Here is a 13,716-nt window from a genome sequence, read left to right as displayed (position 1 = left end):
GAGGCTGGAGATTTCAAGCACGGGTGGGTCATGCATTTTTTGCCCCCTCCCATCCCAGGGGCCTGTAGATTCCCCTATAGCCTCCTCTGCTTTCAGCCATACTTTCAATGACCATTTCCTTTTCTTTTCCCAAGATCCTTACCAAACAGGACTGGAACCATCTTTAGCTTGAACCATATTGTATCGAGAGCTAGAACAGAGCTAGAGAATGCTTCATAGACAGAACATCAGGATCAGAAAAAGGAAAAATCTTGATCATTTTCGAAAGCTCTGAATCCCCAGCAAGGAGCCAGAGAGGGCTCTAAGGAAAGAGAAGATGAACAGAAGTGATTTCTGAATGAGCTGGAAATGAGGAAGAATGGAATAAGAACCATAGGACAGGAGGGAGAGCTGAGTTAGTTGGGGCGTGGTAACTAGAAACCAAATTCAGGATTGACTCAGGAAGGGACCTGGGAGCTGGGGAAAGTTAGGAAGAACCATGCCAACCACAGGGGGGCACTGAATCCCCATGGGCTAACCTGGAGTGTGCAGGACCAACAAAGTAGAGAGGTCAGTCAAGGACAGCAAAGCCCTTCTCCCTTGCTCCCAGCAGACAGCATCTCTCCCTCTACCTAACTCTTGGGTTTCTTATAGATGCAGAGGCATCTGTAGGAGAGAGACACACACAGTCACCACCCATTTCCCACACATCCTCCATGACAAACACACACACACACACACACACACACGCTCTCTCCTATGTACACACAACTGTAATTTACTCCCTCTTCCGAATATTACCCTGCTAACAGTGTTATCTTTTTAGGCAAATGTACCGAGAGGACCTGCCTTCCCTTCCATAACGAGCAACAGCAGCTATTGCCGGTCAAGGCTGTGAGTTCTTTGCCTTTTCCTCATGTTTATCTAGGAGCTGTTTGGTCCACTGAGTCCAATGATGCTGTTTCTTTTCTTTAGTGTGGCATTTAAGCACTGCTTGCTGCCTGCCCTGTGTGTGGTTAGCCTCCCCGTTCCTGGCCATCATAGAGCCACCTGCTGTTGATCAAAGAAGTTTATGATTTCTGGAAATTACTGGTAATCATGAGACAAACTCTCCTTTTTGTTATAAAAGCAACTTGCCCCTTCTACTCAGGGAGCTAGCACTTTTTTTCCCCATCTTCTCCCTTGTGCACAAGCTATCTCTTTTTTATATATATATAAATTTATTTATTTATTTAATTTGTTTTAGGCTGTGTGGGGGTCTTTGTTGCTGCACTCGGGCTTTCTCTAGTTGTGGTGAGCGGGGGCTACTGCCGTGGCTTCTCTTGTTGCAGAGCACGGGCTCTAGGCACGCTGGCTTTGGTAGTTGCGGCACGCGGGCTCAGTAGTTGTGGCTCACCAGCTCTGAAGTGCAGGCTCACTAGTTGTGGTGCACGGGCTTAGCTGTTCTGCGGCATGTGGGATCTTCCCGGACCAGGGCTCGAGCCTGTGTCCCCTGCGTTGGCAGGTGGATTCTTAACCACTGCGCCACCAGGGAAGCCCCTGACATTTCTGAGTGTCTTTGATGTGACAAGTGCTATTCTAAGTGCTGTGCGTATAGTGAGCAAACAGACAGGTGCCTGCATTTTAGAAATTTTGTCCCCATGATGCCAAAACTCAACGTCTCTGTACGCCAGTGCCGAATCAAATCTTGGAGACAGAGTATTGGGTGAAGTAGAGAAGGATAGCTTTATCACTTTGCCAGGCAAAGGGGGACACAGTGGGCTCCTGTCCTTGAAAACTATGTGTCCCAACCCGGGAGGATTGGAGGAGAAGTTTTATAGCAACGGTTCAAGGGTGGGGTCTCTGACAAGGTCAGGGGTGAGCAGGGCCTGCGTTCCCTTCATCTTGTCTCAGGTGGTCGGTCCCCTAATCTGGATGAGCTCCTCTGGTCCTTTAATCTGGCCTCAGGTGGTTTCTTGGCTGCCGTTCCCTTGATTAGCAACTGTTTGAATCTGCCCTTTGGAACTCAGGGAAGGTCCTGGAGGCTGGAGTCTTGCCTACAAGAAACAGGGCACGAAAACAGCCTCCGTGCTCAGGAGCCCCACAGGGCATCACTTGGTTTCACCCACATACCTTGGACATTTGTCAAAGTAGTTCAGTGGGGTATATTTGAACTAAGAAGAGAAAATCCTTCTGTTGCAGCAATTAAATACCCGCAGTGAGAGCCCACTTTCATTACCATCATAACCATGGACACTGCAAGGGGAAGAATGACCCTGCCTTTGGCATCAAGACTATTGCTTGGGGCCTCCTATGTGGGCTGCATCAGTGAATCAGGTGAGGATAAATTATTTATCCAATCTGAAAAAGACAGAAGTCAAATATCATAAGACGAAAAGGTAGTGCAGTCATCACCAGGTGGCTCTGCTGGCTTGATAAGTAAAATCAAACATACAGAGGGCTATAACCAAGGAGAATTAGCTAAACTACCACATTCTATTTAATCACAGTTCATAAGAGCTCCCCTAACTTCTGCTGAAGTTACTTCAACAATATCACTTACCTCTAGAGGAATGTAAGGGACTAATGGGAAGAGTTCATTGGTATTTACTTCAAAACAAAAGAGAAAGTGAAGGTCACTCCAGGTCCAAAAAAGATAGATAGATAGATAGATAGATAGATAGATAGATAGATAGATAAGAAAAAAGGAGGAAAGGAGGGAGGAAGGGAAGAAGGGAGAGGAAGAAAAGGGGAAGGAAGGGAAAGGAAGGGGAGGAGATGGGAGGGTAACAGGCTGGCTTTCTAAAGGCACAGCTGAAGCAACAGTTTGGAGGCAACATTCTGAAAGGATGGGGTATGGTCCTTCAGGATGCAGTGTATTTATTGAACCAGAAACCTCTAAATGACACTGTGTCCCCAAAAGGAAGAATACACAGGTCTGGTAATCAAGAAGTAGAAGCAGGAATGGCTTCACTTACCATCACTCCCACTGACCCACAGAAATTTCATGCTTTCATCTCTGTAACTCTGGGCTCTGCAGTGTCAAAGGTCCAGGTCCCCACAGAGGATGCACCCTTGCCAGGGGATATATCAAGGGTCTCACTGAACTACAAGCTACAGCTGCTGCCACGACACTTCGGATTTCTTGGGTCTAGAGAGCAGCAGATGAGAAGAGGAGTTACCATACCATCAGGGCTAAGTAACCCTAGTTAGCAGGAAGAGGTAGGGCTGTTTTTACACAACGGGAGTAGAGAAGAATTCAGATGGAACCCAAGTGTTCTACTTGGGTGCTTCCCAGCATTCCCATGCTCCATTGTAGCTGTGAGTGTGTATGTGCAGCAACGTCAGCCAGAGAAAGATATGACTATCAAGAGTTTGGATCACTCAGGAACAAGGGTTTGGGTCATAACACCAGACAAGCCACTACGACATAATAGTTGGGGGCGAGGGGAAATGAGAATGGATAGTAAAGGAGGGAGAGGATGGGTGCCAGTTGCAGCCCCGAGATCAACTGCAGTAACAGTGACTATAATTTTCCCCACTAACCTCCATCTTCTAAGTTTCTCTTCAAAAACAGAGTCCCATACAAAGCTTGAAGGAATTGTCTCTTGAACCTATCTGGAGAAGTCGATCTGTGTGGCTCTAGGGCAGCTGCGGAAATGAACTACTCAGATCTCCCGCTGTGGGGATCATAATTAACTGATGGCCCCAACTGCCACCCTCTGAATCTGCTACGCTTCCCATGGGCTGTCTCAGACAATGACTGAGTGTAGCAGGGATACTAAGTCAGATCCATTTCTCAGGATGCAAGACTCCTCTGATGGCCACCTTAACCTCCATTAACCCGGCTGAAACTTTTAGACCTGTGCCTATCCAACCTGTTTTCCTTCCCTCCCTATTCCACAGAGGTCAGACCTGCATCACAGTCTGACAGCTCATCCTGCCTCTTCTGGCTTCCTCTCTCTTTCCCCCTCACAGGCATTCTCCCAATAAATCTCATATAAATCTAATTCCATCTTAATGTCTGCTTCCTTAAGAACATAAACCAACATAGACCTGTCCACAAAACAGATTAAAACTGTAATCCATGATTTCAAAACAAGCTAAGAAAATAATACAAGACATGAAAGAACATGTATCAAAATTAATAAAAAATTCAGAAAAAAGGGTGACATATTCAGGAAAGTTAAAAATAAAAGTGAAAATTGTTTAAAAGATAAAGACTAATCTAGAAGACACACAAATGCAAATAAACACAACAAATAATGCCTTAAGAGAAGATTTTAAAAAGGAAAACAACAAGAAGAAAGCGACAAAAAGGGCACTACTTGGGATCTTTGATGGTAGAATTTCTTTATTCCCAAGATATTATTCCAGTTGCTTCACATCTTCATTACCGAGACTTTCTCTAGATCTAATTATTAGCTCTTTCCATTGCTCATTATCCATCTCTAACCAACTTATCCAAACCTTCCTCAAAGAATCTTTCTTATTTTCCTTTACTTAATTGGGGGGGTATTTCTCTTTAATATTGTCTAGTTTCTCCACACTTTTATCTGTTTTTTAAATGTAGAGCCACTAATTGGAAATATGACCCAGGTCAAAGTATGATCAGTGTTAAGTTGGTAGAATTCATGGATTAGGTATGAAATGGGCTCATCTATGCTTTATGGGATTGTGATCTGGTTAAATGACTAGACTCAGCTCCTCAACCTAGTCTATCCTGCTGAGATTTTCCAAGCATGGAAACAAATATATCACTTTATTAACATCATCAACAAATATTGATTAAGCATCATCAATGCACAAAAAATTATGTGCACTGTTTTCGATCAAGGACATCCTTGATCCCTGAGGAGGCTGACGTGGAGGTTTTTGTTTTATTTTGTTTTTATGAACAACACTTTGGCTTAAGAACAAAGACACATAAATTCAGAACTATGTCAGCTTTTGAGATGTTGTATTATTGAAGGAAGGGAACAATCCTAATTAGGCCAGTGTCAAAATAAATGAAGCCACATCTATGTTGGTAGTTCTAAAGGAAAAGCAGGAGGGACATTCAGAGGCACCACCAAGCTCTCCTGCTCATTACTTCTCAGTCTCCAGTGCCTTGTCTTGCTTGGTCCCAAATATCCCCATTTTCAAGTTTGTCTTGGAAATAAGACATGAATTCATAATAAAAATTAAAATGTGATCATGTCCCTTTAAGTTCCCCAAATACATATGATAATAATAATAGCATAAACACATTGAGCATTTACTTTGGGCCAGACATTATCTTATTAAATCCTCACTCCAATAACCCTGTGAGATAGCAACTATTATTGTCTTGCTGCTCTAGAATTCAAATTCAGACTGCCAGACTCCAGATGCCAAGCACTTTATCCCTATGTTCTGCTACCTCCCTATGTCAAAAAATAATATAGCCAATCTTATGCTATAGCTAACCTACAGTGATATAGTTTATCTTGCTAACACTTGAGCCAGCAATATAAAGTAAAACAAAGTGTCACAAGAAATGAGACTAAGTGTGGCAGCATGAATCAAAGCGGTGGGGTGGTGGGGAGAGAAGGTGAACCTGAAAGGGAGGAGAGCAGTGAGTGGGGCATTTACAACAGCGGTCTTAAGTGCCCCTTAAGTCTCCTTCCAGAGCACTCAGATTATAGAAAGGCCTCCTTTACTAGAAGCAAAGTTTAATAACCCAAATGCAAACCAGACATTTAACTCTCCAACTGATATAGTTCCCCATACTTTATCACATAATTTTCATATTTGGACGCTTGCAGTTACACCAAAGACAATATTGCTACCCATCCAGCCACCAGATTTCTATCCCAAAAGGTTAAAATACACCATAGTTAACTAATGTGTTTGCTATAGGAATCAAGAGGTTAGACTGGGTAAGTTCTTTTTAATGCTACATGTTAATTTAATACTTCAGAACATTTAGCTTATTGTTCTTAGTTAACTTGTGTTGACTGAAAAAAAAGCACAATGTGAGCGTTGTGAATTAAGTTTTATTTGGGGGCAAAATGAGGAGTATAGCCCGGGAGACAGCATTTCAGATAGCTCTGCTCCAAAGAGGCAGGGGGTTAGGTCAGTATATATGTGATTTTCGTGAGGGGTGCGGGGGATACCTGCAATCAAGCACACGTTTTAAATTATTTATTTATTTATTTGGCCAAGCCACACGGCATGTGGGATCTTAGTTCCCCAACCAGGGATCGAACCCGTGTCACCTGCAGTGGAAGCACAGAGTCTTAACCACTGGACCGCCAGGAGGTCCCAAGCACACATTTTTGCAGAAGGTTGCTGCTACTCTCGTGAAGGTCACTGCTAGTCATGAGAAGCAGACTTCACCAAGAAATATTTTAGTGCTTTTCTAGATATGCGGAGATGCAAGAATTGGGCTCATAAAAATCATCTCCTGAAAGTATCTAACTCTCTGAAGGTCTTCTCCGCCAGTTCTTTCCAGAGCACAGAGTGCCTCATTCTTGATCTCCACCCTGAACTCCTTTCAGAGTGTTAAAGTTCAGCAGCTGCAGCAGCTCATGATTTAATCCTTGTAGAGGTAGATGGCAAGTGCCAATCTGTAGTTGGCACTTGGTAACTTGCATTCTAAGTACCAACATTATGCAGTAGAGCATATATTTAAAGGTAACGATCAGATTTAGACTGCCGAGGTTTAAATCTTGTTTTCACCTAACAAGCTCTGTGATCTTGGGCGTAAGAGCCACCTGAACACTCACTTTCACTGGGTGCAAAATGGGGTTAAAGTAATCTACCCTATAGAATTGTGGGGACTAAATGAGGTAGTACCATATAAAAGTGCTTGCCACACTACCTGGAACATAATGTTCTCATGGTGGCTATTTATCTAAGAGTACTGGTTTAATATTAAGAGAATCTAACATGCAAAAAACATTAAATCTAGTATTACCTATTATCCTGTTAAATTCGGACGCCTAAATCGGGCTTTCCTTATTTCACCTTTCCGATACTGCATTCTCTCCGTTTCACACAGAAGGTAAAAATCCCAAGACTTCAGCGTTCCCCAGAAGAGAAAAAAAACCACCACAGGTAGTTAATACAAACACAGACTCCGCGGGTCTCTGACGCGTTTCTAGAGACCGCAGCAAAGGGCCCGCCCCTTCCCCCTCCCGCCCTCTAGATTCCTGGAGGAGGAGACAAATCCCAACACAGAGTCGAGGCCACCTCGCTTCCGGCTCGCTACGTCCGAACTGAGGCGCACGTACGCTCTTCAAGGAGCTTTACATATCGATTGCTTATTGGCTACTAGCAAGCACTCGTTCTCCTCATTGGCTGATTCTGTCCCTCGCCGACGTTCCGCGGAGGATGTTCGCCGCGGCGAGTGAGAGGGTCACTGCACCTAAATTTCCGGTTCCGGTTCACCTCTGGCTCCATGGCGACCGCTAGAGGAGCGGAGTATCTGCTGACATTAGGCAGATGGCGCCGCGGCCTCGGACTAGTTACCCAGTCCCGAGTGAGTGCTTACTTTCCCTGCTGTCGAAGAGGCTGTGGGTCTCAGAAACAGCTCCGCTCCGAGGAGGACCGCTCTCGGCCGCCCCTCCCTTAGCCAGCGTCTGCAGCCATGCTTTCTGCCCCCCCAATCAGCTTTTCTTTCCCGGCCTGCAGGCGCTCGCTGCCCTCGTGCCCGGCGTATCCCAGGTGGATAACAAGTCTGATTTCCTGGGGAAGAGGTCCCATCGCCGACACCCCGGCATCCTGCAGCTGTCGCGCGTGCGGCTGCCGCAAGTATTGGTTGACGCCGCGCAGTTACTGCTGCTGGGTGAGTAACGGGGGGAAATGGAGGCTCGAGAAGAAGCAGAAAGTGGGCCTGCGTGCAAGTGATTCCACTTTTCATCTTTGGTCCTTAGAGAGCTCGATGCCCAATATGGAGAAGCAGGTGCAAGCACTGACCAATTATCTCTGGAGTCGGCATTTACCTGTAGAGCCAGAGGAGTTGCAAAGACGGGCTGTCCATCTTGAGAAAAAATTCCTGGAAAACGCAGGTAGGGCTTAAGAATAAAGAGTAGGCCAAATTGAAAAAGCAGAGGGAAATGAAGAGCAAGAAATAATTTCGCAGCCTCTTAAATAGATACTGCAATTTCTTATGTGACTTTCTGGCGAGAGCAGTTATTACAATGATGCCTTACTAAGAGAAGACATTATTTCAGAGATTGCGCGTGGGGCTTGAGTAAAAGTCAGTGAGTGCTTCAGTATCCTGTCGAAACTTAGATCTTTGGCTTTGTCCTCCCAGTCCACTGGATTAAGACCATCTAAGTTTTTGTTCAAGTAAAATAAAGTTCATGTCCAGTACTAAAACCCACTGCAGGGAAAGGAGAATAATTTATCAGGTTATTTTTATGGTTATGAGTTGTCTCTCATTAAGAGACCTGCCTTTTATTCATCTTGTATTCTCCGAACTTCTCATAGGATCTGGTTCATAGTAGGTGCTCGGTAGATAAGATAGTACTGAACAAAACACAATCATGAGATTTTAGTTTTTCAAGCCCCTTTCCTCCCTATAGGAGGATTGGAGACGTCACAATATTAAGTTTTGGGGAGGTGAAGAAATCCACAAAATACTGTGTTTATCCTATCCTTTAAATTTTTGTTATACCTCCTTTTAATATAGAACAAACCTGTGGGATAGAGTTGGTTGAGTTGAATAAACTGCTGTTAGAGGAAATATACTATCTGATACACTTTGGTGGTGGTGGTGGTCATTGTTATTCTTACCTGAAACTTTTCTCTAGGTTTGACTTCTCTCTTAAGCTTTGAGGCTTTTCCCAGGTGGGAATTGGGGATGAATGGGCAGACAGTCTATTCAAATATTGGATCTGAGCCCTGTTCTTCCTAGGTCCTCACTTCCAGTCCTTGTTCTCACCCCAGACTCATGTCAGATGGAAAAACTTTGTGGAGAAGTGCTGCATGCTCTGCGTAGAACTACCTATCATTGGCAAGAGTTGAGGTAAGGGAGACTAGAAGGGCTGCAGAAGAAGGAGACTTGGGGAAGTACAGTTACACAATTTTGTGTTTGAAAAAAGTGACCTGGCTTGTAAGCCTCCCTAGGACTCTTCTGTGTTGAGAAGTGAAAGTGTTGAGCTGGAAGAGCCCTTTCCAAAGATTTCATTTCCTAAAAGTCAGAGGGTAGCTACGGGATAGAGGTTGTTTCCCAGTGGTGTGACTCTGGTTTTTCTGGCAGCTACAGTGAGGGACTGAGCCTGGTGTATATGGCAGCAAGACTGGATGGTGGCTTTGCAGCAGTCTCCAGGGCATTCCATGAGGTGAAATTCGCTCAATTTCCTACCGTCAGTTCTTTTATTCATAAAGTAGTCTTCTGGGGTAGGATACTTGGGACGTTGCATGTGCATTTTTTTTTTTTTTTTAGGAGGTTCTCTATCCTCTGAAAGGAATTTTTGACCCAAGAAAGGTTTAGAAGCACTGTTTTAAGAGCTTTCTATTCTATAAAGCATTTACATTGAATCTTAAAAGGCATTCATATCTCATTTTCTCTGTTGTGGCCCCCTAATTCATGTTTACCAAGCGTCTACTGTGGGGTGTTGTATATTTCTTTAGATCCAAGCTCGACTTCCAGAGTTCCAGCCGCAAACCTTGATGGACTTTGGCTCAGGTACTGGCTCTGTCACCTGGTGAGTCTCTTTCTCTTTCTCTGTCACTTCTAGTTCTAGAGAGCCATGCTTATACCACGTCAATATCAAGAGACTGGAGAACCAGAGGGAGAATAGGGAAGTTGGAGACTGGAATGTTTCTTCCCTCAGATGAGACAAGGCATGAGAAGGTATATGGATTAGGGTCAGAACATAAAGAAATGTCAAGTGAAAACAAGATCCATGATTAGAAGGATAAAAAAGGAAAGGAATTTAGTCTAGGGTGGAGGTTTTACATATCATCAAGATTTTTTTGTGCACAAATAATTTTTGAGTCTGCCTTTTTTTAAGGAGTTGTAAATGAAATAAGAAAATAACACTGTTAGTTTTTCCAACTATTTTAACATAGCACTGTGTTTCTCCAGGGGTGGGTTGGGAACAGAGGGGTCTCTCGCAAGGGTGATTCTGTCATGAGGGCTGGCGATTTATTTTTTGCCATTTTAGGGCTGCTCATAGTACTTGGGGCCAGAGCCTACGGGAATATATGTGCGTGGACAGCTCAGCAGCCATGTTGGAATTGGCAGAAAAGCTACTGAAAGGTGAGGACAAAGTATAAGGAAGGGCTTTTCCAGAGTTGAAGGAATTTAAAAAGCAAAGGAGTACAAGAGAGGGTCTTTTATTGGGGAGTAGTGGAGAGGGCTAAAAGTTAAAAATGAGTCTGATCTTCCAATGCGATAGTCCAGCAGAAGGTGCTGGAGGCCTTCGTTGGACTGTGAATGGGTAGGACAAGAATAACAGGACAGGTGACCCAGTATTCTCCCGGCCCTTTTTTATAGTTGCTTACTCTATTGCATCTCACCCTCAGCTAGCGTTTTTCTTTGTTCTTGGGGCCATGTTTCTTATCGGAATGTCACTTCAGTTTACACCTGTACACTCATAGTTGCCACATCTCTACTTCTACAGGTGGTTCAGGATCTGGGATGCCTTATGTGCCAGGTGTCTTTTTCAGACAGTTTCTACCTGTATCACCCAAGGCAAGTGGCGATGTTTAAAGTATGCTAAATGTGGAGTATGCACATGGAAAACTGTGGCCTTGGCTTTGCAACCTAGCATTAAGTGTTAGAAAATAAAAGAAAGCAGAAGAAATTTAGTGGGATAGACCTTTGTTGTACTCTTAGAAGAGGGACATGTCAGGTCTGTCATGTTCCTTGTCCTGTGCACCAGGTACAATTTGATGTGGTGGTATCAGCCTTTTCTCTCAGTGAACTGCCCAGCAAGGCCAACCGCACTGACGTAGTCCAAACCTTGTGGCGCAAGACAGGTCATTTTCTGGTGAGTAGAAACCCCTTTTTCCCTTCAAGTTTTAAAACAGCTTCATGGGTTTCATGGCTTTCCTTCTCCCCATTGGAGCTTGTCTTCATTCTTGACCATTTTTCTCTTATATAGATCCCTTTGTCCCTCTTGTAGGGTCCCCATCCACATCTTGTATATAATGCCCATTTCTTTAGGATCCCTATTCCATCTGGGAATGTGCTTACAGAGCTACTGACATTTATGTTTTCATGTAATTTGGGGCTTCTTATTTTCCGCTTTTGTAATCAGATATTGGTGGAGAATGGAACAAAAGCTGGGCACTCCCTTCTCATGGACGCCAGGAACCTGGTCCTTAACGTAAGGTTCTTTCTCCTTTTTTCACCTTACCCTCCATACCCTACCTGTTCTCACCAGTTACTGGCACGCCTGTGAAAACTGAAGGGACTCTGTCATACAATGGTGAGGATAATTCTCAAGATAGTAGGCATATGAAGTCATTATGATATAGGGTAGTGGTTGGCAAACTTGGGCCTGTGGGTCAGATCCAGCCCGCCACCTGTTTTTATATGAGCCGTGTTTGTTTGTATGTCTGTGGCTGTATGTCTGTTGTCTATGGCTGTTTTCACAGTACAAACAGCAGTTGAATAGTTAGGAAAGAAACAGATTTTGCCTACTCTCCGGGCCTTTTAAAAAAAAACATGTTTGCCGACTCCTGATCCAGGGCATTTCTGAGCCGAGAACCTTATCTCTTTGGGACAGTATGAGCCAGTGTATAATCATAAATTTAATTGTTTTATTTAGAGTGGGATCTTTTTGAGAGTGGAGGTTGCTGACAAGGGAGAGCACCATACTATGTGCCAAGTTTCTGCCTTTCTCCTGCTGCAAAGAGAAAGTTCTTTGTCTGGAGTATTAAAGAAGCAGCCAGCTTAATTCAAAGAACATAGTTAATAATTACCAGAATTGAATGTTAGAGGAGTCCTCAATTTACTGAGTGCAGAGATTGAGTTATGAGAATAGACCCCTCAGGCCCAACCTAATTTTTTTGATTTCCTTTGATTTCAGGGAAAAGAGAAGTCACCTTTGGACCCTCGACCTGGTTTTGTCTTTGCCCCGGTGAGTATTACTTCTCCCTTTCCCAGCATGCAAAGATCTGAACTCAGCTGTGGCCAGGAAAAGTAAGAGAGTAAAGCTAAGCCACCTCCACTACTTTGTGTCCCTTCCAGTTTCTTTCTTAGTGATTCCTCTGGCTTTCCTACCCTCTGCTCCTGTGCTCCCTTATCCCTAGCCCTTCTTGACTCTCACTCTTAGTTTTTCGGTTTTATGATCTGTTCTTTTGTCTTACGTCATGTCTTTTGTTTGTGTTCACAGTGTCCCCATGAACTTCCCTGTCCCCAGTTGACAGCCTCTAAGCCCCTGGCCTGTAGCTTTTCCCAGGCCTACCATCCCATCCCCTTCAGCTGGGTATGTACTCTGGGAATACTGTGGTAGGGAGAAAGTAGCCTGGGAGGGAACAATGAAAAAGACTCAGAGGTGGGAGGATTTGGAAAATTCAGAGAATAGCTTGGAGATTTTAGGCCCTGAATGTGCATGACTTATAGAATATGAAAAGCGCTGTATGAGTGGGGTTCAAAAATTTTTTTTCCCTTGTCTTTTACCTCTAAGCCATCTCTATATCCTTATCTTAGAACAAGAAGCCAAAGGAGGAAAAGTTCTCGATGGTAATCCTTGCTCGAGGGTCTCCGGAGGAGGCTAATCGCTGGCCCCGAATCACTCAGCCTGTTCTTAAACGGCCACGCCATGTGCATTGTCACCTGTGCTGTCCAGATGGGCATATGCAGCATGCTGTGATCACAGCCCGCAGACATGGCAGGTATAGAGGGTGTGACCAAAATTAGTGGAAGGTAGCAAGAACCTGCAGCCCACATTGACCCTCTGTTTTATATAGGGATTTGTATCGCTGTGCCCGTGTCAGCTCCTGGGGAGATCGTTTACCTGTGATCACGCCATCTGAGCTTCCTCCATCACCTGCTCAAGATCCCCCTGAGAGTTGACAAGGATGTGTAACATGTGTTTTCTTCTATCATGACTGCCAAGGCTGAAGCTACCTGGTATCCAGGATGGGAGTGCTGGTACTTTTACAGCAAAAAACTAGTTAAAATAGCCTCCATTATAGTAGGCCTTATTCTTTTAGCTCACTCGACCATCCTTTCACAGATGCTTTTCTTTCTTGTTTAATTGCACTTTGCAAATGATTGCCTTCTAGCTAGAATTGTACTATGCTCCTGGTGTTTACTCCTCCAAGGAAACACTCCCTAACACTCCCTTCCCTTGTGAGCATTGTTCATTCCAGAAAGAAGGTCACCGTGCGATAATCTCAAGGACCACCAGAACCAGTCTGGAGAGGAGAGCACCTAACACGAGCTTTGAAATTTTCCAGAAGTGAAGAATGCAAGCTTGCATCTACCCTGATCCTTATCTATGGCCCTATTTTCCACTTCCAAACTATAAGACCCCTTGCTGTTCTCTCTTAAGGGAGGGCACGGTCTTTAGGGCATTAGCCTGCTGTGGCCTCCTTTGCCTGGCAAAGCAATAAAAGCTACTCTTTTATACTTCACCGAAAACTCTGTCTCTGTGTCTCTGTTCAGCACTGGTGAACAGAGGCTGAGTTTCAGCAACAGTACCCCTATATAGCTGTGTTTGCTTAGGTTTTAATAATAATTAAAAGTTTTCAAAGAATGGAAGTGGATCTTGTGATTCTTAAAAGGTGTAGAAGTCTGTTGTCATGGCCTATCCTATAATGAAGAGAATC

At 44.2% G+C, this 13,716-nt stretch overlaps 1 protein-coding gene across 6 annotated transcripts; it reads left to right on the top strand.

Moving 5' to 3' along the window:
* Nucleotides 1–7,336: 7,336 nt before the first annotated feature.
* METTL17 (methyltransferase like 17) lies at nucleotides 7,337–13,645 on the top strand. 6 transcript variants are annotated; one of them, XM_027083716.1, is made up of 14 exons: nucleotides 7,337–7,462; nucleotides 7,615–7,768; nucleotides 7,857–7,991; nucleotides 8,875–8,953; nucleotides 9,194–9,269; nucleotides 9,562–9,635; nucleotides 10,098–10,192; nucleotides 10,557–10,627; nucleotides 10,818–10,925; nucleotides 11,196–11,264; nucleotides 11,970–12,020; nucleotides 12,276–12,368; nucleotides 12,593–12,777; nucleotides 12,853–13,643. In XM_027083716.1, exons 1-14 carry the CDS (start codon nucleotides 7,382–7,384, stop codon nucleotides 12,956–12,958), a joined length of 1,377 nt encoding a protein of 458 aa, XP_026939517.1. In that variant the 5' UTR covers nucleotides 7,337–7,381; the 3' UTR covers nucleotides 12,959–13,643. The 6 variants fall into 6 exon arrangements, with proteins under 6 accessions (XP_026939517.1, XP_026939515.1, XP_026939519.1 ...); XM_027083714.1 differs by having other exon boundaries at nucleotides 9,188–9,269; nucleotides 12,853–13,640; XM_027083718.1 differs by lacking the exon at nucleotides 12,276–12,368 and having other exon boundaries at nucleotides 9,188–9,269; nucleotides 12,853–13,645.
* The last annotated feature ends 71 nt before the right edge of the window (nucleotides 13,646–13,716 follow it).

Source organism: Aethalodelphis obliquidens, unplaced genomic scaffold, assembly GCF_003676395.1.
Source record: "Aethalodelphis obliquidens isolate GAN/ISIS:26980383/991018 unplaced genomic scaffold, ASM367639v1 scaffold51, whole genome shotgun sequence".
Taxonomy (NCBI): domain Eukaryota; kingdom Metazoa; phylum Chordata; class Mammalia; order Artiodactyla; family Delphinidae; genus Aethalodelphis; species Aethalodelphis obliquidens.
This window is presented reverse-complemented; position numbering and strand designations above follow the sequence as displayed.